The sequence below is a fragment of the Pezoporus wallicus genome, unplaced genomic scaffold (assembly GCF_028554395.1).
Source record: "Pezoporus wallicus isolate ANWC-B61680 ecotype Strahan unplaced genomic scaffold, APGP_CSIRO_Pwel_v1 scaffold_7107, whole genome shotgun sequence".
Classification (NCBI taxonomy): Eukaryota; Metazoa; Chordata; class Aves; order Psittaciformes; family Psittacidae; genus Pezoporus; species Pezoporus wallicus.
In genome coordinates this window covers 5,806,739-5,832,999 of record NW_026642114.1, presented here as the reverse complement: position 1 = coordinate 5,832,999, position 26,261 = coordinate 5,806,739, and the positions used below count along the sequence as shown (strand labels likewise).

Genomic DNA, 26,261 nt, shown 5'->3' with positions numbered 1-26,261 from the left:
CTCATTCAGTCCCACAGTGGCTCCAGCATCCTGGCCACATCTTGCTCATCTCCTCTCCCTCTTCGGCAATTACTTCCCAACTAATGACAGCTCTCCTTTTGCTGGCCTCACAGCATTGTGTAATGGGGTACCACACCACTTCCCCCACCCCATCAGTTTATACTGATAGCTCTTTGGAGCAATTCCCTTTGGAGCAGTGTCCCGTTACACTGCTGTAATAAATGTGGTGCCAATGATGGTTAACAGCACTCTTCACTTTAAAGCACAGGTTTTTTTTGCTTAGGTCAGACTTCTTCTGTAGCATTGTGTAAGATAAAATCACTTATGGGGTGATCATAAAGATATTCATGCTCCCAGGCATGGTCTTGAAGTAAAGTTAAATGGCTGAACAAGTGTTCCCATACCAAAATGTTTTTGTGGAGCTGGATCCTTTGCCTTATGGCATCTGTCTCATGTGCAGTGGGGATGATTAACACTGCCTGGCTTTCGAAGGAAGTGGTTGGCATGGAGCACCTCCCTTCAGATGTGTCACTTGGTGCTGTCAAGGAATTTGTAACACATTTGAGAAGGCAGAATATTTTCTCCTATTTATTTAACAGTTTAACACCCTGTACATGTTGATTTATCAGATGTCTGAAGGTGGATGCTGCCCTCATTCCCCTATAAAGGGAGGCAGAGCTCAGGATGGTAGGACCATTGGAAACCACAAAAGTCAGCTTGATGCTGTTCCTGCTTTGCCATATCACACCGTTTTCCTTTCTTCCCAGGAGATGACCTTGTTCTGTCCTGTGAGGTCTTCTTCACCTTCCTGAAGGAATCCCGGACTGAGGTGTGGTGGACCATAGATGGGAAAAACACAGGTGACATCACGGACCCGAAGATAAAAGTCACACAAAGGTAACACAGTAATGTGAGCCTTCTTTTGTATCTAAACCTCTCTTGGGTCCTGCCAAGGGGAATGGACACAGACATGTGACGGTCCCATTTTCCCTTGCAAGGGAGTATGGGGTCCCCCAGTTCCCTGTTAATCAGAAACCCTTGAGCTTGCACTGTGCCGTGATGAGCCAGGAGCTCCAGGGAGGAGGCCTGCAGACCTGGATAGTGTCATGTCTTACAGAAGAATTTGAGGGAACTTTGTTTACCGATTCACATCCTTGTCCAGGTCTTGGTAGTGGTGCCAACAGCTTGTGCTATTGTGGAACTGCTAAAACAGGAGCAGACACTATTTTATTTAGAGAAATGTTCCCAAATAGCTTTAATTATAAAAAGGTTTCAAAAAACAGAGGCTGAAAACAGAAATGTAGTATTATAGATAGTATTGATTAGAAGGAATAGGGATTCATTTATATGAAGAACTCATATGAGGTTCAGAATCCCATTTGCTGTGTGCTGAATTACAAGTGGATGGCAGTTTTTGCGCCAACAGGTTTGCAAACCTATGTAGAAAAAAGAAAGGCAAAAGTAAATACTATTATCCCCATCTTGCAGATGAACAATTCAGGCAGAGAGACACAAACTGACTCATCCAGGATTGCACAGGGAATGTGATGTGGGCTCTAAATCCTGAGTTCACAAGATCTTGTTGCTTTGCAAGCAAGAAATTCCTTTCTCTAAAATGCAACGTGACACAGCTGCAATGAGAAAATTGAGGGGCAAAATAAATATTAAGGCAAATCAGATAAAGAAACAGCCCCAGCTCTGTTAAAATCTGAAGTGTGTATCAGTTCATAAGTATCAGTTTAGGTGGTTTGTGGTTTTGGGGTTTTTTTTGGTTTGTTTTTGTTTTTGAAAGAAAGAATTGGGTTACCTGAAGGAAAGGAGTGTTTGTCACTAAGAACATGCTGCACTTTCACATATGTAATGCTCCAGTTTTTCTCTTACAGTGAAATTACTAGAGATTTTGAAGACAAAACTATCATAAGGACTCTAACAGTTGCAAAAGCCACACCAGAGGACTTGAAACGGAATTATACTTGTTATGCCAGAAATGCCAAAGGCGAGGACCGCAGCCAGGCCATAGTGCGCATGAAAGGTAAAATACATGCAGATCATGGGTGTGAAATGAGGCATGCTCAAAAGCCATTGGTTCTGCCTTGAGCCTTACCTTGCAAAACAGCAGGGGAACAAATAATTCCATGAGGCCTTTTTCCCCAGCACACTGTTCTGTATGTGCTGCTGTCTTACTGCTGTCATACTGCACCGCTTCTTGGAGGCAGGGAGCCAAGGATGCATGTCACATATACCCTGATGCAGTCAAGTGCGTGGGAAGAGAGAGGGGTGGATAGACCTGTTTCATCCCGTCCATGTACCACAATTGAAGCAGATCTGTGGGGACAGGCTACTTGAAATTATTTTGGGTTACTTGATTGTGTGAGGGTTTTGTGTGACACAACACCAGAAGGCAGACTGCACCCATTGATTTTGCTCAGGGAGTGAGACTGTCTAACCATGATGCTCTGATTTTACTCCTTGCCATGATGATGCTCCAGTCTAGATACTGTCATCTCAGCATGGATGGTATGGACTGATACAGGTGGACTGATTCAGTGTGGGGTTTTCCCTACATCTTTCATCAAAGATTTTGTTCCTGTTTCCCAGGCCACTTCTCAGTAATAAAAACTGAGTCTTCACTATAGATATGTGAGGTTTCCTGATAAAGGTGGATACTTCTACCTCCTTATCAACCTCATCAGAGCTTCCATACTTGCTTGCTGTAGGTTGAACCTCCCCTCTCCCATAAGGGATGTTGCCCTGCCTTGTGTACCTTCTTCCCCTGACTCTGCCTTATTAACATGGGAAGGCTTACAAAGAGATCTTTCTCTTCCTTCTTGGTACCTGTCTTTCTTCCTTTTTAGTCCCATTCTGTTGATACAAAACTTTTCTGGATCATTAGCAAGGAACAACAGAACAAACACAACTGAGTCTGAAACCATCTGACAGTGTATTCATCCTACAAATGTAATTAATCTGGGATGTTGTTTATGCATGTAGCAGAAGTGAATCTAAAAACTTCAGATTCTTTCTCTATACACCACTGCCTAAATGCTGTTTTCTAGTGGGCTGATCTGTACTCTCTTCTTCCACTGTCGAGTGGGTTTGCTCTGAGCAGACCTGGTTACTCACCATGCCTCCTTTCTGCTCTGTTCTACAGCAAAATCTAAGAACAATCCCTAACCACTGCTGGCAGGGCAACCTTAAACTAAGTTCACTGTAGACCATCCCACAGTACACAAGAACATCAAGCATGCCAGAACCTAACCCCTTAGCACTCGTCTTCCAGGTTTTAGTGAGTAACTGTATATATTTTCTGTATATAACTATATATATTATATAGTATATATTATAGTATATTCTGTATATATATATATATATATATATATATATACATACACAAGAACAGGAAAATGGATGACCTGGGAAATTACAGACTAGTCAGTCTCACCTCCATGCCTGACAAAATCTTGGAGCAGATTCTCTTGGAAGGCATGCTAAGGCACATGAAAAACAACAAGGTGCTTGGTGACAGCCAGCATGGCTTCACTAAGGGGAAATCCTGCCTGACCAATTTGGTGGCCTTCTGTGATAGGGCTACAGAACTGATGGACAGGGGTAGAGCAGTTGATGTCATCTATCTGGACTTGTGCAAAGCGTTCGACACTGTCCCACACAACATCCTTGTCTCTAAATTGGAGAGATATCAATTTGATAGGTGGACCACTTTATCCACCACAGTGGATAAAGAACTGGCTGGATGGCCGCATGCAAAGAGTTGTGGTCAATGTCCAGCTGGAGACCAGTAATGTGTGGTGTCCTTCAGGGATTGGTGTTGGGACCGGTCTTGTTCAACATCTTTGTCGCTGACATGGACAGTGGGATTGAGTGCGCCCTCAGCAGGTTTGCTGATGACACCAAGCTGTGTGGTTTGGTTGATACGCTGGAGGGAAGGAATGCCATCCAGAGGGACCTTGACACGCTTGTGAGGTGGGCTGATGCCAACCTCATGAAGTTTAACCATGCCAAGTGCAAGGTCCTGCACCTGGGTTGAAGCAATCCCAGGCACAGCTACAGGTTGGGCAGAGAAGAGATTCAGAGCAGCACTGCAGAGAAGGACTTGGGGGTGCTGGTCAATGAGAAAATGAACATGAGCCAGCAGTGTGCGCTTGCAGCCCAGAAAGCCAGCCGTATCCTGGGCTGCATCAAAAGGAGTGTGACCAGCAGATAGAAGGAGGTGATCCTGCCTCTCTACTCTGCTCTCGTGAGACCTCACCTGGAGTATTGTGTGCAGTTCTGGTGTCCTCAACATAAGAAGGACGTGGAACTGTTGGAACAAGTCCAGAGAAGGGCCACGAGGATGATCAGGGGACTGGAGCACCTCCCGTATGAAGACAGGCTGAGAAAGTTGGGGCTGTTCAGCCTGGAGAAGAGAAGACTGCGTGGAGACCTCATAGCAGCCTTCCAGTATCTGAAGGGGGGCTATAGGGATGCTGAGGATGGACTCTTCATTAGGGACTGTACTGACAGGACAAGGGATAATGGGTTGAAACTTAAACAGGGGAAGTTTAGATTGGATATAAGGAAGAAATTCTTTCCTGTTAGGGTGGGGAGGCACTGGAATGGGTCGCCCAGGGACGTTGTGAATGCTCCATCCCTGGCGGTGTTCAAGGCCAGGTTGCACGAAGCCTTGGGTGAGATGGTTTAGTGTGAGGTGTCCCTGCCTGTGGCAGGGGGTTGGAACTAGATGATCTTGAGGTCCTTTCCAACCCTAACTATTCTATGATTCTATGATTGGCTCCAACTCCTTCATTAATTGGGTTATATAAGTTTCCTGCTTTTTCTGGATTAACTTCCCTCTTTCTCATGTACTTCTGCTGCTCATCACCTGTTGAAAGTTTCTTCCTTTCCTCCTAAATTTCTTCCATTTTCTTTCTTGTAATCCAGTTTCTAACAAAACTTATTAAATCTTGGAATTTGGTGGTTTCTAGTCACTGCTGTTCTTTTATCATGTAGTTTGCCAGTATGCATGTCAGCTGCCATCTGAATTGCCATAAAAACAGAGTTGCCCAGGGATACAGTTAGAAGAGTTGTTTTCTGTCCTTAACACAAAGAAGCAGCAGTGGTGTAATAGACACTGTATGAGTTGAAGGGGGGCCTGTAATGTTCTGGCTTGACGTCCACAGGTTTTCCTATTTATTTTGAAATATTTCAGCTTTTCTGTCATGAACTCTGATTCATCTTTCCTGGTAGAAAACAATCAGACTGTAGCTAGTTACATCCTTGCTGTCAGTCTGAGACAAGCTACAAGAACTTTATGGCTTTGATGGGCTAAGAAAATGGTGGCCATTGCCTTCGTTTTACAGCAAGTCAGCTTTGGCTGGCTGTCCTATAAGTAAGTGCTGTAGTGTTGTCCCAGGGGTTTGCATGTACTGCTGAGAAGGTTATGTTCACCAACTGGCTTTGGACCATGCAAGTGGTTTCCATCAACAGATCATTCTACCATCTGGCTGCTCGCATGGTCTTGCTCAGAGACAGAAGTCCAGCCTGTGCTTTGCCTTGCTCTGCCAGGCCAACCAGACCTAGTAACCCCAAATGGGGACTCCAACACTGCCGTCCATTATGTCCTGCCAGAAAAGTCTTGGCTTGGCCAGCTTGACTCCTGTCTGTTCCTCTGTGGTGTTTGGCTACATGTGACACAAGCGTTCTCCTGCTTAGCTGAAGGCCTAACCTGCTCTGTAAACCATACCTCCTATTTGTTTTTGAACCCAGCTGTAGCACCGAAGTACACCGTGGAGCTGGCCTGTGGACTGGGAGCAACCATCCTGCTCATTGTGGTACTTATAGTCATCTATCACGTTTATTGGCTTGAAATGGTCCTCTTCTATCGGGCTCATTTTGGAACAGATGAAACCATTCTAGGTAAGGAGCTAAAGGGCTTGCATTTATTTTACCCTGCTACAGGCCAGACCCTTTGTTTTCATAAAGAAGTGTTCATATAAGCTATTTTTAACCCTTTTCACAGCATAATGACATTTTGACCTTCTATTTCTATACCTGTATTCATCTGTGTGGGTCATTTTAGAGCAAGAGAAGTCAGGTTTGGGTCAGGGGAAAGGAGAGAGAAGTCCTCTGTATTCCCTGCAGTGGTAAAGCATGGATGTATCAGGCTCCCTGGGGCACTGCCCTGCTGATGGCTAGCTGTTTCATCTGATCTAGATCTATCTGATCAAATAAGTTGACAAGTTTCAGTAAGTCCCTGGTTTCTTTGATGAAAGGATTCTTTGAAATCCAGGATTTGCTTTAAAATGTGAGAAGGCATCCAAAGGGATGGATCTGGAATAACTTTTCTGTCCTCAGTTCTTCCACAGCTTCCCTGTGTTGCTGGGAGTTCATCTCTTAGGACTCAGAGCTGAGATTTCTGACTCTGTAGGATAAGGAGGGTGTTCAATTCCTTGCAGCTTGGGGTGTGAACCTGCCATGGGGGCGCTTGGAGGGTGTAGGCAGGGTGCAAGTCTCTGTCTGATGGAACTGCTCATGTGGATAGACAGCAGTGAGAAAAAGCAATGTCAGAGATGTCAAAAGACAAAAGGACCCTGAACAGAATGTGTTAGTCATCTTGCTGTGGTCTCATGCCTTCAGTGACCCATCAGAGTCTGAGTACCTGCATGTTCATGGGGGGTAGTTAAAGAGGCAGTGCTGCTGCCTTGTAACTATGTGTCTTAATGTAAGGTGCCCAGGCTTAAAGTGAGCCTTCATATATTTAGTGAGTTTTTACTGCTTTTCCCATGAAACAAGTCAAAGGCTCAGCATGTGCAGTATTACAGGTGTATCTTCTGCTATTTGTGTTTCTCTGCACTTCCAATGCTCAGACGGGAAGGAGTATGATGTGTACGTGTCCTACGCACGCAATGCTGAGGAGGAGGAATTTGTGCTGCTGACACTGCGGGGAGTCTTGGAGAATGAGTTTGGGTACAAGCTGTGTATCTTTGACAGAGACAGCCTCCCCGGGGGAAGTGAGTATTTCACAGGAGCTGTGCTCCATGCACACCCTCTCTTTATTGTTCTTTGATGTACTGAAAACTGATAGGAACTGGCCTATCCAGATTAATTTTATTCTTTATTTTTTTCCCCATCTCTATTAATGATCTCTTTTTGATATCTTCTAATGTGTTTGCTTCACGTGACAATGTTGCAGATGCTCCAGACCACCAAAAAGGCTGTGGTGGGCAAGTGGTGGTGGTTAGTTGTTTTAGTTGCTCTTCCCAGGAGTGATGTGCAGGAGTGATTTATCTATCAGCATGAGGGGATCAGACCACTGACCATGCAAACCGCTGATCTGCCTTAAAAAAAGGGAATAAGGTCAAAGCTAGAAAGGAGGCTGGGGATGTGTGATACTGACCAGACTGGTAGCTCACAGAGTGCCTGCAAAACCCAGGAATGTCTGTTTCAGGAAGGTGTGGAAAGCACCTTGCCAACATCAGTGGCAAGATAAAATGCCCTCCCAGAAGGCCTCCTACTCAATTTCATTAGAGAGTCTATATCTTGACATGGCATACAATTGAGTTGCTATGATTAAGAGTACTTTGCAGGTAGTGAGATTCATCTCTTCACTAAGATGTAGGATTTTCACTGTTTCAAGCTAAATCGTACAAGCTTCTGGGCACAGCATCTCCTCAAGGGGTGCAGGGAATCACCAAGAATGGAAGTTTGTGAAGCTCTCCAGATATGCATACAGTTACACAGGTGACACAGAAAGGGCACAAATCTAGCCAAGACTCTCAGTTTCCAGTGTCCTGACTGTATTATCCCTGATGCCTACTAAAAATTCAAAACCCGAGCTTTTGCCAGTGCAGACTGCCCTACTTTGAATTCATGTGCTTTGGGTCAGGTCCCCACAGATGACAACCTGTGCTGATAAAGTTCACTGGGGTCCCTTTTGGGTAGGACAGGGGGACTGCTGGGAGTCCCAACCCAGCTGTGTGACAGAGGGAGCAGAATCAGTCTGGGATCTGCGATCTGTTATCTATCTCCTAGACTGTTGCCAGGACACAGCATCTCTAAGTTTGAAGGAAAATAAATATATGTGCCTCAGGGGACAGGCACACAGCTGCAGTCCTGGTAGTGTTCCTTCTAGCGAGAGCCTGGACGACATGGCAGGGCACCCTCCAGGCTCTATTTGCTTGATGCCAAGGTCAGGCTCAGAGCCAGTGAGCTGTTCTCACAAATTCCTCCTCAAGTCATACATCTCCCTCCTGTTCTTTTTGCCACTTCTTGCCATCCTTCCCTTCTCTCTTTGTAGAGTCTCCTTTTCCTCCCAGTGCATCATTTCTGGGTTCCCTGCCCTTCAGCCTCACCCCTGGAGACTCCCACCCCTGATCAGTGGCAGTGACTGCCAGTCTCAATCCAGCACCAGCCCTCCAGGGCACTGCAGGGGTGGCTTGTCATTGCACTGCCATTTGCAACACTGCTGGGGGTTTCCCATTGCTTCTTAGCTAGGATTTGACTCATTTTCTTGGGGAAGCATGGTGGCCAGGAAATAAATAGCTTTTGGCAGCCGGTGTCATGCCTCCAGAGTGTGCATCTGTGTCACAGGAAGAGCTATGTTGTCATTGATGAAGAAACAGTGGGAAATGGATTATCCTGCAAGTTTGCTAATGGGAACTAATCAAACTTGCTTGACAGCTAAATGAAGTTGCCTGTCAGCGTTATTCTATTCTTCATTGTATTTTCTAATCAGTCAAGAGCGTTCCCTTGTCAATGAAGTGTGGGAGATCCTGCAGCAAAGAGTGCAAAGAGGATTTGCACTTGAAAGGGATTTTCACATTAATTATGGAAAAGTGCCTAAGGACAGTCTACCTGCTGATGTTAGAAAATCCAAGAGGATCCACAGTTACCATGACATGTGTCCAGCTTGAACGGTGTCATTTTTGGGACACTTTATTAACAGTCCTCAGAGCTTCTAGCAACTTCTCACTTCTAGCAACACTCAAATCTGCGTTCATCAGTGATAGCAACAGGAACAGCTGGATGAGTAGCAGGAGTTAGGATGGTAGTATTTCCAAAGCAAATTAACCCATGAGGGCACTCAGGGAGGGTGTGAATACTTAGAGTTTGGTGTGGGTAAACCGAGGCAAGATGAGTGAAGGGAGAACCCAGAGTCATTCTGGACATCTGCCAGAGAAGGATATAAGTAGGCATTTGGGCTTCCTGATGCCTCTTCAGGCCGAGTCTTTTCCAGCTGGCATTTTTTCTGTTTTGCTTCAGAACCTCTTTTTCTACTCTCACTACAAGGAAGCTAAATCTGAGCCTACCAGAGCAGCCCTCTTGGCCCCATAGCATTCTTGTAGCATTGGGTAGTGTCATTGATGCATAGCTACATCTAAAAGGTACTGTTCTATCTCAGGCATCTGTGTGGCATGGGGGGAAAGAAACACATATGCAGGCAGCCTGGGGCTGGGAGTAGAAGATGTTGTTGAAGATGTCACTGTATGGGGCAGTGGGTACCAGTGATGGTGTAGGAGGCCCTACCTGGAATCACTTGCAGGGCTGGGAAACACCAGTATAGTATCTAGAGAGTGCCTCCAAGGGACTTGATTTTCGTCTTCAAGAGACAACCGGGGTGACACTAGCAGCTCAGCAGCATGTTCTCATCCATCACTAACCACCTCAATGTTTCTTTCTCCCAGTTGTCACAGATGAAACCCTGAGCTTCATCCAGAAAAGTCGACGTCTGCTTGTTGTCCTGAGCCCCAACTACGTCTTGCAGGGAACACAGGCCCTGCTGGAGCTTAAAGCTGGTCTAGAGAATATGGCCTCCAAGGGCAACATCAAAGTCATTCTAGTGCAGTACAAAGCCATCAAGCAAAGCAAAGTGAAGGAGCTGAAGAAGGCCATGGCAGCCTTGACTGTCATTAAATGGAAAGGCGAGAAATCCAAATTCCCAAAGGGCAGGTTCTGGAATCAGTTGTGGGTGGAAATGCCAGTGACAAAAATTAGCAGGAGTCTGAGCCTTGATGGGCTCATCTGTACCCCTGAAAAATGTTTGACACCATCAGAAATCAAAACAAAACAAACCCCAGAAATCCACAAGTTAGGCCAGGGAGTGCAAAGGAACTCAGCCTTTTTCCCATAAAGGACTGCCCCGAAGCATTTCAGAGGATAGTTGTGCCTCCCTGCAGCTCTTCTACTGCCCTGACAGTAGAGACACCAAAGATACATACACCTCCTCTCTGCAAATGCATGTCCTTGTCATTAACCACAAAAGCCCTCAGCTCAGGGTTGAAATTTGGGCTGTCCAGGTGGGATGCAGTCAGCACCTTGTGACAGCATGGTATTTGTATAGGCCAGTGCTCCTAGATCCAAATCCTATGGGACCTTCATTAGCCTCCAGGACAGAACTCCTTTTTTCTCTGAAGTGGCTTCACTCTGTCCTGGTCTTTGGTCCCCGTTGCAGAGGCTAGGGAGAACAGTTTGAAAGGTGGCTCCAGTATAGAGCCTTTCATACATGTCCCAGCTATATAGTCCTGATTACTGTGAGATCACAGTTCCACTTCAGTGGCAGGATTGCAGACTCTTGAGGCTCCTTATCTTTGCTCCTCACATTTCTGAAGGAGCAGGTGCATTCAGATAGTTTGGCAATCTGAAATGGCTGTTACAAATGCATTTAAAAAACAAAACCCAAAAAAAAGCTCTGTACTGTAGCATTTCTACTAGTAAGTGGTCAGTCTCTGTGGCTCTGCAGTCTCCCGAGTATCTCACATCTTTCAGAGCTGTAATGCTCAGAATCCAGGGGAAATTTCTTGTTAGTACAAACCATGGAGCATGTCTAAGGCGTGCATCTTTGTAGAGTAAACTCAGGGATTTCACAGGCACTGTAAGGAACTCCCATTTACTACTTGCCCACTGTCCTTGTGCAGCTGGCTGGGGGAAAGCATCATGCAAGGTGCTGCCAAGGCCTCTGGGATGGCACTGGTATGTGTCCAACTCCCCAGGAGACCCTAAAAACTTATTTGAACTTACTAAAAACTACACTAGCTCTATCCAGCTGGGTAAGACTATGAAGAAAAGCTGAGAGAGCTGGGGTTGTTCAGCCTGGAGAGGTCCAGAGACCTTATTGTGGTCTTTCAGTACTTAAATGGGGCTTATAAGAAAGATGGGCATACACTTTTTAGTGGGGCCTGTTCCAATAAGACAAGGGGTAGAGGTTTAAACTGAAAGAGAGGAGATTCAGACTAGATTTAAGGAAGAAAATTTTACAGTGAGGGTAGTGAAACACTGGCACAGGTTGTCCAGAGAGGTGGTAGTTGCCTCATCCCTGGAAACATTCAAGGTTAGGTTGGATGAGACTCTGAGCAATGCAGTGATCTAGTTGTCCCTGCTCATTGTAGGGTGGTTGGACTAGATAACCTTTGAAAGTCCCTTCCAACCCAAACTATTTTATGATTCTGTGATGATTTGGTGTTCTCTGCCTGCATATGAAAAACATCACCATTCCTAATGCAGGGCTCAGGTTTAACCTATACTTAGCTTTACGAAGTAAGTCTCCACCTATCCTATTTCAAGCCCAGAGTAGCAGAATAGAGGATGTATCTCAGTTTCATTAATCTTTGCACAAAACACAAATATGAAAGTCACTGAGTACCAGTCCTTGCTTCAATGGGAGGCAGCAGGCACAGGAGGGGATCTAGTGAGTTAACCCTGCAAGACCAAGGAAGGAAGTGTCCCTTCCCCTGTAGGACAGACAAAGCACAGCGGGATCCTGACATTGTCTGGTACTGTTGTTGACAATGTTTTCACATAAAACTATAAGCTCTGGGGGTGTCTCCATACTCCTACAGCTCCCAATGCAAGGTCCTGCCCACTTAACTGTGAATTTAGTATTACGCACACTAAGTCCATGCTTTTTTTTTATTGATAATGATTGCTCCTGAGTCACCTCTGACTCATGCTTTCACTCTGTTGGTGTCTGTCAGGTGAAGCATATCCATTCATAATGGCATTAAAAAAGCACTATGATTTGCAATCTACATGTTATTCGCCCAGCTGAGCAGGAAGGTTTGAGGGCATCCCCATAAACAGCCCAGTCTTAAAGGTGTGGGCTGGATCCTGACATCAGTGAAGCCTCTTGCTCTTAGCATCTTATGATTATAATGTTATTCCAGGGCACCAGGGAGCTGCCATTGGGCAAGTACTGTACAAATATGGAAAAATAGGGCTTCTTTCTCACCTTCTTCATCCTCCCCACCCCAAGTAAGCTTTGCTTTAAGCAGGTTAAATTGCAGTTAGCTTCACTGAAGGCAGTGGAGCTTCTCATCTGCTCAGAGATGCTTGAAAGCTTTGCTGTTACAAGCTTTTCTACTATGTCTGTGGAGGGACAGAGATGCCTCCCACACTCCAGAAAGCTTCATTTGTATTAGATAACACCCAAAACCATGCTCAGTTTTATGAATCCCTTGCAACATGTCATTTTGCCCAGCTTCCCCTTTTTTGTGTTTTCAGCATCTCTGTGATCGGCTGCCCAGTCTGCAGGCAGAGGGAACGCCCTGAGGCTAAAGCAGAACTGTGTTAGATTCCAATTTGATTTTTAAAAAATTGTCACAAAAATACGCATAAATTCAATTAACATCCCAGACCTCACCACATCACATCTCATTTTTGGCTGAGTTACCAAGAGAACTGCTGATGTTTTAGTAAGTCTGATTATTTTAGGAAGTTAAATCCACCTCATTTGTTTGGCTGATTTTATTCAAGGGATTTTCCAAATAAGTAGTAGACCAGGATTTTCTCCAGCATACATTGCTTTGGTCCTTGGTGCCATTGCAACCCCAGAACAGGATTACTGAGAGGCATCAGAAGAGCACCCAGAAGGCAAAAGGTGTGATGGTCTTAAGGGAGCCTGAGAGGTCCAGAGGGAGCAGCATAGAAGGAATACCACTGGAGCAGGCTCTGCTCCCTGGAAGCTTTACCTCTGGCTTTTCTGGGAGCTGTCAAGCCAGGGGTACAGCCCAGTCCCAGCTGTAACGCAGATCTGCAAAGCACCTCATATATGCTTGCCGTTTCATTGTATGCCATGTATGGTTTCCATTGTGGGATTCTGTCACAGCATGTTTACTTCAGTTGATTCATTCGAATTCCTGTGCTCTAATCTAACGTTTATCAATATGCAGCTCATACAAAGTTCCTCATTGTTATTTCATGGGGAAGCAGCGTGGCATAAATTGCAAAAAATACTTTCCCCATGCCATTTGATGTTGTACAGATGTTCCAGAGTTTTCCATTCCATTTCTGTATGTTTTTGCCTTTTTGTTATTTGGTCTGTGACATGTCAGTATTATAGAATCATAGAACAGTTAAGGTTGGAAAGGACCTCAAGATCATCTACTTCCAGCCCCCCTGCCACGTGCAGGGACACCTCACAATAAAGCATGCCACGCAAGGCATCGTGCAACCTGGTCTTGAACACTGCCAGGGATGGAGCATTCACAACGTCCCTGAGCAACCCATTCCAGTGCCTCACCACCCTAACAGGAAAGAATTTCTTCCTTATATCCAATCTAAACTTCCCCTGTTTAAGTTTTAACCCATTATCCCTTGTCCTGTGTCCCTAATGAAGAGTCCCTCCCCAGCATCCTTATAGCCCCCCTTCAGATACTGGAAGGCTGCTATGAGGTCTCCACTCAGCCTTCTCTTCTCCAGGCTGAACAGCCCCAACTTTCTCAGCCTGTCTTCATATGGGAGGTGCTCCAGTCCCCTGATCATCCTCATGGCCCTCCTCTGGACTTGTTCGAACAGTTCCACGTCCCTTTTATGTTGAGGACACCAGAACTGTACACAATACTCCAGGTGAGGTCTCATGAGAGCAGAGTAAAGGGGCAGGATCACCTCCTTCTATCTGCTGGTCACACTCCTTTTGATGCAGCCCAGGATACAGTTGGCTTTCTGGGCTGCAATGCAAGCGCGCACTGCTGGCTCATGTTCATTTTCTCATCAACCACCACCCCCAAGTCCTTCTCCGCAGGGCTGCTCTGAATCTCTTCTCTGCCCAACCTGTAGCTGTGCCTGGGATTGCTCCTACCCAGGTGTAGGACCTTGCACTTGGCATAGTTAAACTTCATGAGGTTGGCATCAGCCCACCTCACAAGCGTGTCAAGGTCCCTCTGAATGGCATTCCTTCCCTCCAGCATATCAACCGAACCACACAGCTTGGTGTCATCGGCAAACCTGCTGAGGACGCACTCAATCCCACTGTCCATGTCAGCGACAAAAATGTTAAACAAGACCTGTCCCATCACCAATCCCTGAGGGACACCACTCTTTACTGTTATTATTTTATTTTGCTTTATAATAATTTTATATAATATACATAATTTTTTATTATTACTATTTTTATATTTTATTTTGTTTTTCAATAAAACATTTCCACTTTTGCATTTCATTCCTTGTGCATTTCTCATAATTTTCCTCCCCATTATGTTTGCAAAAGGCCATTAAAGAAAGATGACTCTGTGTAGTCCAAGCATCAGGATCATTTGGGGACACCTCCTTAGTGATGGGGCATTTTCTTGTCTGTTTCATAGTGTGCCTGCAGATATCCTGAGGCACCGCCACTTCTACCAAGGCCATACAAGTGGAAACACAATGACACACATTATTCAACTGTCACCCAACAGTGGACATGCACACACAAAAAGCCACTGACCCATAGAGTGCTCCCGTGGCAATCACAAGATAGAAAGATGGGAAGGAAACACCATCCCTTTGCTTGGGAAACCAAGCCAGAAACTTTGACCAGAAATCTTGGAAAACTGCCCTAGCCACAGAAATCAAACTCGCTCTTCAATCGCTTTGCCCACCACCTTTCAGGCAGTTGGGTAGAAAAGGTTCATTCAGCTTTGTATTTTCTCATCAAAGCCACTTTCTGAGATTTTTCCTTGTTTATATGCTAGCAGGTACATTGGGAGAGAGCCTAACACTTCTAGACCACTAACAAAATGAATACTTGAGGCAATCTATGGATCTGGGGTCTACAGGGTATGAATATGGGGCCTGTGAGTCCCTAGCTTTTATTGGGCTGGGACAGAAGTATAGCTCTTACAATCTTGTGTTAGATCTCTGGGGTGCACTAGGCGAGACACAAATAAACAGCCAAAAATATGCACTGATTTTGTAACCATGTAGTAAACATGGGAGTTTTTCAGTATAAAGCAGATACCCAAGAGTATCAGATTCCAAGCTCTGTTGGTACCCAAATCCCCACCTGTTCCATCTTGTGCTGTTGGTGTCACTGGGAGGGACCATCCTCCCTGCACACTGTGAAGTGGCCACTCAGGATTTTACATGAGCTGGAATTACATTGAAAACTGAACATCTCAAGCTATTCTGGCCAGCCAAGTCTAAATGCATCTCATTCTCAGACATAAAATCTATCTTTGGGAACTTGAGCGTTTTCCCTGCCAAAAAAATGTCAAATCTCAGAAAGTGTTGCAAATTTAAAATTGATGAAAGAAAACTGTCACTGTCAGCTCAATCAAAACATTTCATTTCAGCAGTGTTGGGATCATTTGCATTAATTGAACTTGTGCTTTTTGTGCAGGCAGGTACAATAGGTGACTTCCCAGGGGCTGCTCCTGACTACGTTGCACTGTGATTTCTGTGATTCCAGTTTCAAAAAGGAACCTTTCAAACCAGGAAAAACCTTTTTCTTTCAAAAAATGTTGAAGCTTGGCTGATTTCAAAATAGATCTCAGCCAGTTATAGAAAGTTTTGAATGAGGTCTGGACTCAGTAGATTAGGAGATTGCTGCCAATTCTTTGTGCCTTTGAAGCAGAGTGGTAAGAATGATTCACGATGTTAAGTGACAATTCTGACAGAACTGACTTTATCTTCTACTTTTGGCTTCAATGAATCAGTGTTTTCATGCGTGTGGTGGGGGAAATATGCCCAAGTCTTGTGTACAAGATAAAATGCTCCAAATAGTTTGATTTAATTTCCAGTATTATGTTAAAGAGCCAAACAGTGCCTTACTTGCTCTATTCCACTGCCACTCACCATCCATCTCCGGGGATATTACTGTACAGTCATTTTTCCTATCCCAAGTTCTTGATCCCCAAATAATCTAGTGACAGTGAGTTTTACAGCTAGTCACATGCCTTTAAAAAAAAAAAATATATTGCTCTTTATAATATTAAAATAAGATGCATCTAGCTGCAACACAGTGCACATTCTGCTGTGAGATGAGGAAAAAGGCAGTCAAGTGCTGGAATAATAAGAGGCGTTGCCATTGTAGAGAGGGAGCAGTATTTTTCACTGATACAAAAGAGCAGTGTTTCATTGGCAGGGAAGGAAATGAGTCTCCAGATTGAGGAATCAAGGCTTTAGCTTTTAGTGTGAAAGGCAATGGAAGCAGCAGGTAGCCCTTCTCCCCAGGACAGCTTTTTGCAAGACATTCTACAGAGAGGTTTTTCTCTCTGAGTGTGCAAGAGCTCTTATTCTGATGATCCCTGTCTTGCTTGAACCACCTTGTCCTCAGGTCCCCTCCATCTTAGTAGGCACCAGCATTCAGTAAGTAGGTGCGTTTTTTAAGCTCTTACAGTTCTGTTAATTAGCTTGAGTTAATTTGCTGAGCCCCACAACCCTATTAATTCACATCCTTTCCAGTGTTCATCCATTAGCTGTAACATCTTCAATATGCTCACTGCAGCTCAAGCCATAGATAGAAGTCCAAGGTCATCCTTCAGGTTTTCTGCTTTTCAACATTCATAATAAAAGAGATGCTGCCCTTGCCTGGCACCATTTCAACTAAGCATCTTGCTGAGCTTTACAAACTGCAATTAATCCCAAGACATGCTTTTGAAGGATGGTATTTTCACCCCCCATGATGGCTAGGGGAACTGGTGGAGAGACTTACAGCTGACTTTTGCTTTGTAAGCTTGGAGGCTTCCATTTCTAGATGAGAGAGCACGAGAGGGAGAGTGGTGGGACTCAGCAGTGCAAACTGGCATGATGACTAGATTGCTTCACTTGCTTCCCCCCATGCAAAGGGCTGCTAGAGCTGTGGGCGGGTGGTTCCCGAACAAGACCTGCCCTTTATCAAATGCCTGCACTTCCCTGGTCAGGAGTGATGCTGTGCATGGCAGAAGTCAAGAGTATGTCTTGGCATATTCTACCATCCTTGCTTCTTATTTACCACTGCAGCCTTCTCAAAAACACATTGCAAAGCAAAAATGCTGCTTATTGCTCCTGACAGCAGGATCATGGACGAGTTGAAAGTCACTGGACTTGTGCCAGGTTTCCCCTCTGTGGGAAGGGGGGAATCTGTGCAAGCATGCCACAAAAACTTTCCTTCAGCTTTTCTCTCCCTGCTCCTTCCCCCTTGTGCACCCCAATTCCTCTGCCCTTGCACTTTTAGATACCACTGAAGCTGTGTTTGACTTCATCCAGAGGAGCCGAAGGATGATCGTGGTCCTGAGTCCCGATTACTTGACAGAGAAGAGCATCAGCCTTTTGGAGTTCAAGCTGGGCATCATGTGCCAGAATGCCATCGCCACCAAGCTTATCGTGGTGGAATACAGGCCACTGCAGTGCACCCACCCCAGTATCCTCCAGCTGAAGGAGTCCGTCTCCTTTGTCACCTGGAAGGGAGAGAAGTCCAAGCGATCTGGCTCCCAGTTCTGGAAGGCATTGCGGCTTGCCCTGCCTCTGCGCAGCTTGAATGCCGGCACCGGCTGGAATGAGAGCTGCTCCTCCCAGTCAGACATCAGCCTGGACCCCATACAGAGGAAAAGGAGCCGGTTGAAAGGGCAGCCTAACCCACGGGGTGCCACAGCAGTGACTCTTGCTCCCGGAGGGACAGCCACAGCCCCCAAGTCAAAGGCCAGACATGGAGCCAAGCACTTCTTGATGTGCCGGTGTTGTGGGACCTATTGCAATGGTGGCAGCAGACTCAAGCGCAAGCATCGGGCTGTGGCTGAGCACAGGTGGGACACTCAACTCTGCAAGTCGGGTTCAGGCAGACCCACAGCACAGGGGGTTCAGGGCAGAAGTCGACCTGACCCCCCATCAGCACAGGCTCCTGGTCTTGCCCTATGCCATTACACTGACCTGTCAAACAACAATGACTTCTATGTACTTTAGCCAAGTGGCTGATGGCACAGCAGGTTCTGGGTAGCAAAAAGAACTCACTGCAGCCTCAGCTAAGATTATTTTATGACATGGTGTTTTTCACCACCAATGTCAGCATGAGGACTGCAGCAATATCACCAGTGCTGGTGATCTGAGCCAGGGACCTGCAGCCACACAGGGCAGTGGCTGCGGGCTGCCTGCCTAGGTCCCTCTCCTTTATTTAAATTGTAAAGTGGAGCTGAAAATGTGTTTCTCTGGCACTGCTTTTCCCAGCTGTGGTTGTGTTTGCCTCAGGACTGCTGCTGGGGTCAGCTGTGGGAGGGCAGGTCTCCAGATCAGGGATCAGAAAGGAGGAGGTGGAAGAAGCTGTGCTCCTGGAAGTAACCTCTGGAGAAGGGAGTGCAAGCCTGCATTTTGCAAAGGATAAAACTGTGCTAATGAAGGCAGGAGTGCACTGTGCAGTATGGTGTGTTATCCGCTGTTGTTTAAAACAACTTGGTCAAAAGTTTAAAGACAAGTCCCTTCTCTCTAAATAAAACTGATTTCTTTAACTTGTTGTTGTTACAAGTACCATCAGAACTGGTAAATGTTGGAACCATATTCATCAGGCAGTGCCTGGGGAGGTGGTTTGCCCAAGCTGGCCGAGGTCCCCTCCTGTTCCCAGTGCTTGCAGTAGGTTCCTGGGCTCGGTCCCTCTCCCAGCTTCACCATATGATGAATTTGTTCTGTCAGTTGCATGACCTTTCAAGCAGCAAGAAAGAAAACCATTACAAACCTAGGGAAATAGGATTTTAAAAATTCTCCAAGTAGTCAGTGAGCTCAGGGATAGGAACAAGACCTCAAATGCTCACAGAAAACCTGAGGGGCTGAAGCTGAGGGGGTCAAAACTCAACTACACTTCATTAAAAACCAGAAAGAGTCTTTGAAGAGTCTCCCTGGGGCTGCTGTTTCATCAGCCCATTGAGATGGCTGTCTGCAGTGTTTGCCACTCTTCACCCGCAATGAAAACTTCATTGCTTCATTCTGCTTTGTACAATGACTTCTCTCCCCACCAAGGAAGGGAGCTAATCCTGGGAGTCAGCCACTTGCCTTTATTGATGCTCAGACATGCCAAACAGGGCAGTACACTGCATTTGTTTTCCTGAGACAAAAAAAAGGGTCTCCTTCACCACTCTGTTCAGTCTAGTTGTTGCCTCTCAGGCTGGCAAGTAATTATTTTACTTCTGCCTTGGAAATATGAACTGAGCCCTGGGGTACAAGGTCTGTGGCCTCCAGGACACACCCTTATCTGATGTCCTTAGGTGCAGCCCAAGTGAATCTGCTGGACATCTTGCTCATTTTAATATTGCTGAAGCCCAGTTATAACTCACACATTGCTTTCCTTCCCACAACAGCCCCTCTTCCCTAGGATTGCCCAGACTTTCTTGAACCTTCTCAGATCAAGTACAGCTGATGGCTCTCCTATGCTGCAACAGACCAAGAAAACAGGAACCAAAAACACTACTGTTGGGTTGATATAGATAAAACAAGGGTAAACCCCCCCCCCCCCCCCCCATGTCATAGGAATTAGAAATTTATACTCCAGAGAACTCTCCAGGAGTGAATTTCTCCATAATCGCAAGCAGACACATTGTAAATTGCTCAGGAAAATTTTGCCCGTATGTGGCCAGTCTCAGTGATCAAAGAGAAGCAGAAATGAGATATTTGGGAAGTAAACTGATGAATTGTAGAACGCTTTGTGAGAAGTAATATAAATACCATTAAACGGTTAAATGGTTCCTGTTGCTTACAACTAGACATGGCACGATACTCATTCTGGTAGAGCTGAAAACACAAGCTACAAAATACAAATACTTTGCAATCAGCCATCCTCCAGAGTCAGCATATGTGTTATTTGTTGGCATTTAAACAGCTTTTATTTACAGACTTTGCCCTTATTTGACTGTGTTGTTGTCTCAGTCAACTACAGCAAACCAAAGATGCAGGAAGCAACAGCTGGAGCTTCTAACAGATATACAGAATGCGCAAATCCAGCCTTTTGGCACAAACTGTCATCTCTTCATGAAAGAGCAAATGTAAACTGGCAAGGACCTTTGCTTCTCCTGTTGCTTCAATATAGCTAGTACAATTTTACTACCCCTTTCCTAGACACCAGATGGACCCAGAGCTTTGGTTGCTCTCGTAACAAATACTGAGACATGGTGGATTTCAGTGTGTGCAGAGACTTTGCCCCCTGAGGCCAATGTCCCAGAGCCCAAAGGCACACCATACTGGGTGGGATGTTGCAGCAAGAACACACAGACCAAACATGAGAAACCTTCCGTTTTATTTGTCTCTCATCCTAAGCATGTTGCTTAGAAATATCTACGAATGCCAGCATGAGCTCCTGCTTTAAGACCAGAACAAACTCTTCAGAGACTTGAATTCTGTTCTCTGAAAATCAGTTACAACTTGTTCATGTCTCATCTGACACTAGCTGGTGCAGATGGACTGTAGTTACTGCTTTCTTCTCTGGTATACATATATTTGTCAGTTGTATAAATAAAAATGCAATCATCTCCAAAGTTAACAGTCAGAACAATATTATAATCCCCTTCACCCCACCCATACCTCTCTAGAGAACTGTTCAGAGGGGAGCAGAGATAGTATATATGGAGAAATTCTACTCTACCCTAATATACCCTAAATACCCATGCAACTTTGTATATTCTGCTTAAGGCATGTACAAGACAAGCAGGTCATAATGTGCACAGCAATTTGTGCAATATTTCCACTGTCACCTAGATGGTTTTAATCCGTGAAAGGCTGGTGGTGTAATGAAGACACTGAACAGTTAGGGAACACAGGCAAGTTAGTCCATCTCAACATCGACCTCTCTTTGCCTCAGTGACTGCAAAGCTCTGGTACCCAGGAGGTGTCTCCCTAGGAAGTTCCACTGGACATGCTAATAATGGGCTGCTCCTCACATCTTAAATGTTGGACGAATCACTAACCTGCAAGAACTTAATAAAATTTTCTTCCTAACATCAACAAGATCTTTATTTTCCCCTATTACACTAGATGCTGATTTTAGAGCATCTGATTGAAAAGTATTTATAACATACATTTTCCCAAATAATGACAAGATTGTGAAGAAACCAACAGATTCCAGAAATAGGGAAAAATGTTTCAGACCTTTAATCCTAGATCCACATCTATTTATTTATTTATTTATTTCTCCCATGATCAATTCAGCATAATACCTGTGAAGGGAGGCAACACCGCTAGGATAGTGTCTGCCCAGTTAGGATAGTGTCTGCCCAGCGTGACATACTCAGTGTAAGAGTATTACCCAGATACCCACGTCAAACAGGCAAGGGTACGCAAGAGGGTACACCTACAGCACAGAGCTGCAGCCTGGGGGACGTAAGCCTGCTCACCACCACTTGGCTTCAGCTGGCATCTAGTAAAATGTGTTGCTGTTCTGGAAATGCATGAGCTAACCCACTGCGGCAGGAGTAAGGAGAAACATCAGTGAATGACCCCATAGCTGCCTACTCAAATCCATGTGAAAGAGGCAAGGCTGGATTCTTGTTCATGCTATATACCGTTACTGATCAGTCCAGGGAGACACTGCAGCTTTAAAACAACATAATAACTGCATCACTTAGGCCCCTTTTGCAAAGGTGTTAATGAGATATATAAATGTTGCAGAATGGTTTCTAGAGTAATATGACTTTAATTCTTCATAATAGCAGACACGGTAATGGCCAGACATCAGGCAACACAACATTTACACTGATATGCCTGTAATTAGGCTAATGATTTTTACCTTACTAAAACATATCTGCCACAAAGTTATTTGGCTTGGAAACATCAAAGTGGTTTCCCACTCATCACTATTTGTTCAAGTGAATAATCAGCCTCATCCTTAATATCATGCCTGATTGTTTTTTTGCCTGGCTTTTGCTTCTGAACAGAGCTCTTGTTCTACCTTTCTCTGCTACAGCAAAGAGTCTTCTCACGTATTTTAATGTGGCAATTCATTGCCTGTGATAGGATTGTTCTCAAGTTTTCCAAAAGGTTCTTTTCCTTTGCTGTCATTTTCAGACCACGGGTGCCAGAGATGTCTCCTGTTGCCTGGGCTGCACAAGGAGGGGAAGTCCCTGACCCATGGTTATTGACTGCTTCCCACTGACTTTTTCCTTTATGCCACCACACCTCAGTGGGAAACCAGACTTCATTGCTCATGCATTCCAACACGTTTCCAAGGAGGTGCTATGGCTGTGGTGCCTCCCAGCACTCTGCTGGCATAATCTTAGAGACGAATATATTGTTACACTGCAGTGTATCTGCTTGGGGCCAGTTCATCAGGCAATCCAGATCACGTTGCACGCTTGGTGAAGCGGGAAATAGCGATAACAGACAATCTTTGTGCCATCTGCCACGGTTGTTAGCTAATGATGTTTTATTTATCTCTAGATCAGCCATGAAGACACTGACTCCCACTAGAAACATGTTCAATGACATGTTCTCATCTTTTGAGATCTACAGGTTAATGAATGAAGAACCAAAACTTTGCTGCTGATGTGCACAATGGAGTGCTTACAAAACTCTACTACATCTAAATACCCAGAGTTATTATTGATGGAAAAATGTCATTTGGGAATATCTGCTCCCATCAAGCTATCAAGTTGACTGGCTACCGATTAATTATACTGGCACTTTGAAGTTCTACATGTAGGCAATTCCATATTGACCCATCTGAAAATGAGCCTGCAGTAACACATACAGATGCAGAAAGAACCTTAGTTTCCCATTCAAAAGAAATCACACTATTTTGTTTTGGTTTTTTGTTTGTTTTTTTCTCCTCTCTTCTCATCAAACAGAACACAAAGAGCACAAGATGACATCAGAATTTTCCATGAAATTTTCTTGGCAATCTATATCCACAGCAAATGAAAAATGTTTGATTCTCATTTTAGCTTCTATTTTCTATAACTTACTCAAACATGTTTTGAAAATTTTTTTAAACAAAGCTAAAAATGTGCTATGCCAAGAGTGTTAAAAACATGTTGGTATTTCACTTCTGTTTTGCTTACAGCATGCTTTGTTAAGACTAATCCCTTCTAAAACATTTAAACTTAAATGAAAACAGTGTTTTCCTTTGAAAAGCAGCTTTCATTTTAAACACACCATCAGATCTGAATTGGTTATCAAGCTTGCCTGTTTCTGCATATTAGCCCAGCACTCTCAGTTTTCAGTATTTACAGTTTCCCAGTCCTCTAAGATTTATTAAAGAATTAGGTCAGTGATACCATGAGCTTCACAACCAGCCCTCTAGCAATTGAAAAGCCTCCAACTGTATTCTTACAGCTAGCTGGAAAAAATCAACATGTTTGCATATCAGATTGCATCAGCAACTCAAATCTCACTCATGTTTGTGTATCAGGACCCAGAACTTGGCTGTGGATAATGCCTTACTACCTCTTTCCTCCTATATGTTGCCAACACAAATGGAGATGTCTCTGAAGACAGTAATCCCCGCCTTCTGCTTTTCTCATGCTCTTTTGATGCACACTGTTGCCAGTTAAAGAAATTTCTGCTCCATTCATGCTTCCTTTTTAATTGCATGCCCCTTTCTGGAGGCAGGCAAGAGTAACATCTATTATTTTGTTTCACATCTTTGCCTTGAAAGCATCTGCTCTACTCGCGGTGCGCAAGAGAGCAGCTGCTTGCTCCCATTCAGTGTCAGCCTCACTGGCACATGTTCATTTACCTGCATATAACATCCTGATGGAGTCAGACAGTATTTCAGACTCAGTCATTATACCCTTCAGACTGGCACACATAAAAAAAAACCTGAAAATCCCAAACCTCACAAAACCAAATATTTGCCTATTGTTCCCTCATATCCACATCTGTTTTGAATGGTTTCATCCACTCCACCAGCACAATCCTGCCAGAGTTCTAGTTCACCCAAAGAACTGTAAATGCTTTTGCCTATCATTTGGGCACAAAGCTGGACCTGAATAGGGAAAAATGAAGACATCTGGGTTATATCAACATCTAGTTACCACCCAGCTCCTCAAATAACCATCAGAGCTCATATAGGGCTGCTCTATTAATACTGGGTGCTACCTTTCTGCTTGCTTGGCTTCATGCTTCCTTCCCCCTTGAGGTCCTTAAGGATATAGTTTAATAAATGCCAATAATGTCAGCAGAATCCATTCATATCACCGTAATTTTAAGTATTTATTATAGCTTTTTTTTTGGATGTATAGAAATAGACCCAAGTAACTAGGCTAAATTACCTTTTCCCTGGGGACACCTTGCACTTCTGTTTTGCTTTGCTCTTATCAGTAAGCCAGACCTCTCCCCCATGCTCCCTCTCACTCTTACACACAAATGTCATTGGGAAGATGCCCAGAGCTTACTTCAAACTTAATGCTTTGCCCGGTGTGGCTCAACTGCTTGCAATTCCTCTTACATGAATGACCCAAGGTAAACTAGATCAAGATGATTTAGCTTCCTATCCTAATTTCTAATTTAAATACACCTCTTTCTTGCTGGCCTGTATCTGTGTATTGTCATGCACACAAGCAGCAACCAGGTATTTCCAGCTGCTCTGCACACCTGTTTATTACAGGGAGACAGACTTAGCAGGTGATTTGAGCTCACCATCCAGCTGTACTCCAGCCTACCTGCTTGCTTGCTTTCTTTCTGTCACTGAAAAATACAGCAGCTTACCTCCTGTCCTTATACCCCTCTGCCATGACAGTATCTGGACAACTCTACTTCCAGCATATTCTTCCTTTCCATCTTCACAGGTAAGGAAGTGTGTGCCAGGTGCTACACAGATATCAGAAGACACCTTTTGCTCTAATGAGGCTCTATGCTTATTTTGTATCATCCTGGATGCCATACATATCATGACAGCAAACCTCCTGAAGGTATACTAAGTCTCCCCAGTTTGGCCCTGCATAAGTGAAGGGGTCAACACAACAGATGCTTTTGAGCAGTGGCTTCATCAACAAGCATGGTCCAAATCTGTGTACAAATGCCCACCTGCCAGTTACCAGATTAATGCTGGAGCATCTAGATCCGAGCAGCCTGCAGGGTGTCACTTCTTGTCACCAACTGTTTCAGTTTGGTGGGTAGTTTATATTTAGTCTCTAGTAGGTGATGTTATGAAAGGAGATGGAACAAGGAAAAATGTGGCAGAGAAAATAGATGACATGATTACAATAAAAAAAAGTATTCATCCTGGCATTTTCAATTGAATTTTATGACAGAGTTAACTTTTCTTGAGGGCATGATGAATACAGTACTTGGCAGGCAAATAGAAGCTCTCCATTATAGTACTACAAAGTGAAACTGTGGCCACTCATTTCACAGGCTAAAGACCCTTTTTTTCTCTTTTTAGCCAATGCTTTTAAGAAACACTAACATAAGAGAGAAACTTGTCCAAAAGCAAGGACTATTGTTGAGAATTCACAGCTCCCTGGCTGACACCTTAGAAGCATTCACCATTAGCTGCTGCCACCTTTATCACTCAACTGGAGCAACTACTGCATTGCTTGATATTCATTTCTCTCCTATCAGGTTGGTGTTCGGCCTTTCTTTTTAAATACCAGGTACTGTAACCTCCCTCCCCCTAACTAGGGGTAGTCAGAAACTCTTCCTACCTCTCATCCCTGGTTGCAAAAGCAGAAGAGACAGGATTAATACTAGAATAGTTACACTAAAATTTTCCTTCACTTCTGAAAGTTAGAAAGCACCAAATAATTGAGTAGCATTGTGAACAGGAGGTAGGTAGAAACCTTGCAGTAAGTCCCACCTGAAGCAACTCCTTTGTTGCCTCAAGCAATTGCCTTAAGGGTCACTAATCAGGCAATGCTTATAATTACATCAGCTGTGTCTGAGGTATATAGCTAGGCAAGCAAGCCTTCAAAGAAATTATTGAAATGCAGGGTTGTTTGAAGGGTATCACCATATGTTTGCTTTGGAAGTAGAAGTTGAAGGCCACCAGAAATCAGTTTTCCTGTGGGTTGCTATGGTAAAGTATGACTTATTGTCTTCCTTCAAGAAATAGAATGAGAAGTGGGCATCTGAGTGCTTCCAGATGCCTTACTCTAGATAATTGCCTCTGGTTACATAGAGATTTC

General features: G+C 44.4%; 1 protein-coding gene and 1 long non-coding RNA gene across 3 annotated transcripts in view; one reads left to right on the top strand and one right to left on the bottom strand.

Moving 5' to 3' along the window:
• Nucleotides 1–18,665, top strand: part of IL1RAP (interleukin 1 receptor accessory protein) — a 51,561-nt gene extending 32,896 nt beyond the window's left edge. Inside the window, exons 7-11 of one of the 2 annotated variants that reach the window (XM_057427307.1) lie at nt 768–897; nt 1,884–2,032; nt 5,764–5,913; nt 6,864–7,007; nt 17,402–18,665. In XM_057427307.1, the coding sequence (XP_057283290.1) occupies nt 768–897; nt 1,884–2,032; nt 5,764–5,913; nt 6,864–7,007; nt 17,402–18,126 (1,298 nt within the window). In that variant the 3' untranslated portion in view covers nt 18,127–18,665. Of the gene's footprint in view, nt 1–767; nt 898–1,883; nt 2,033–5,763; nt 5,914–6,863; nt 7,008–9,680; nt 10,834–17,401 lie in introns of those variants that run through there. The other variant, XM_057427308.1, reaches the window with a different exon arrangement.
• On the bottom strand, nt 18,648–25,433 carry LOC130608906 (uncharacterized). The gene is made up of 2 exons (XR_008974666.1): nt 25,162–25,433; nt 18,648–18,855 (listed from the first exon to the last, which is right to left on the bottom strand). It is a non-coding gene; the product is annotated as an uncharacterized LOC130608906 (long non-coding RNA).
• Between the last annotated feature and the right edge of the window lie 828 nt (nt 25,434–26,261).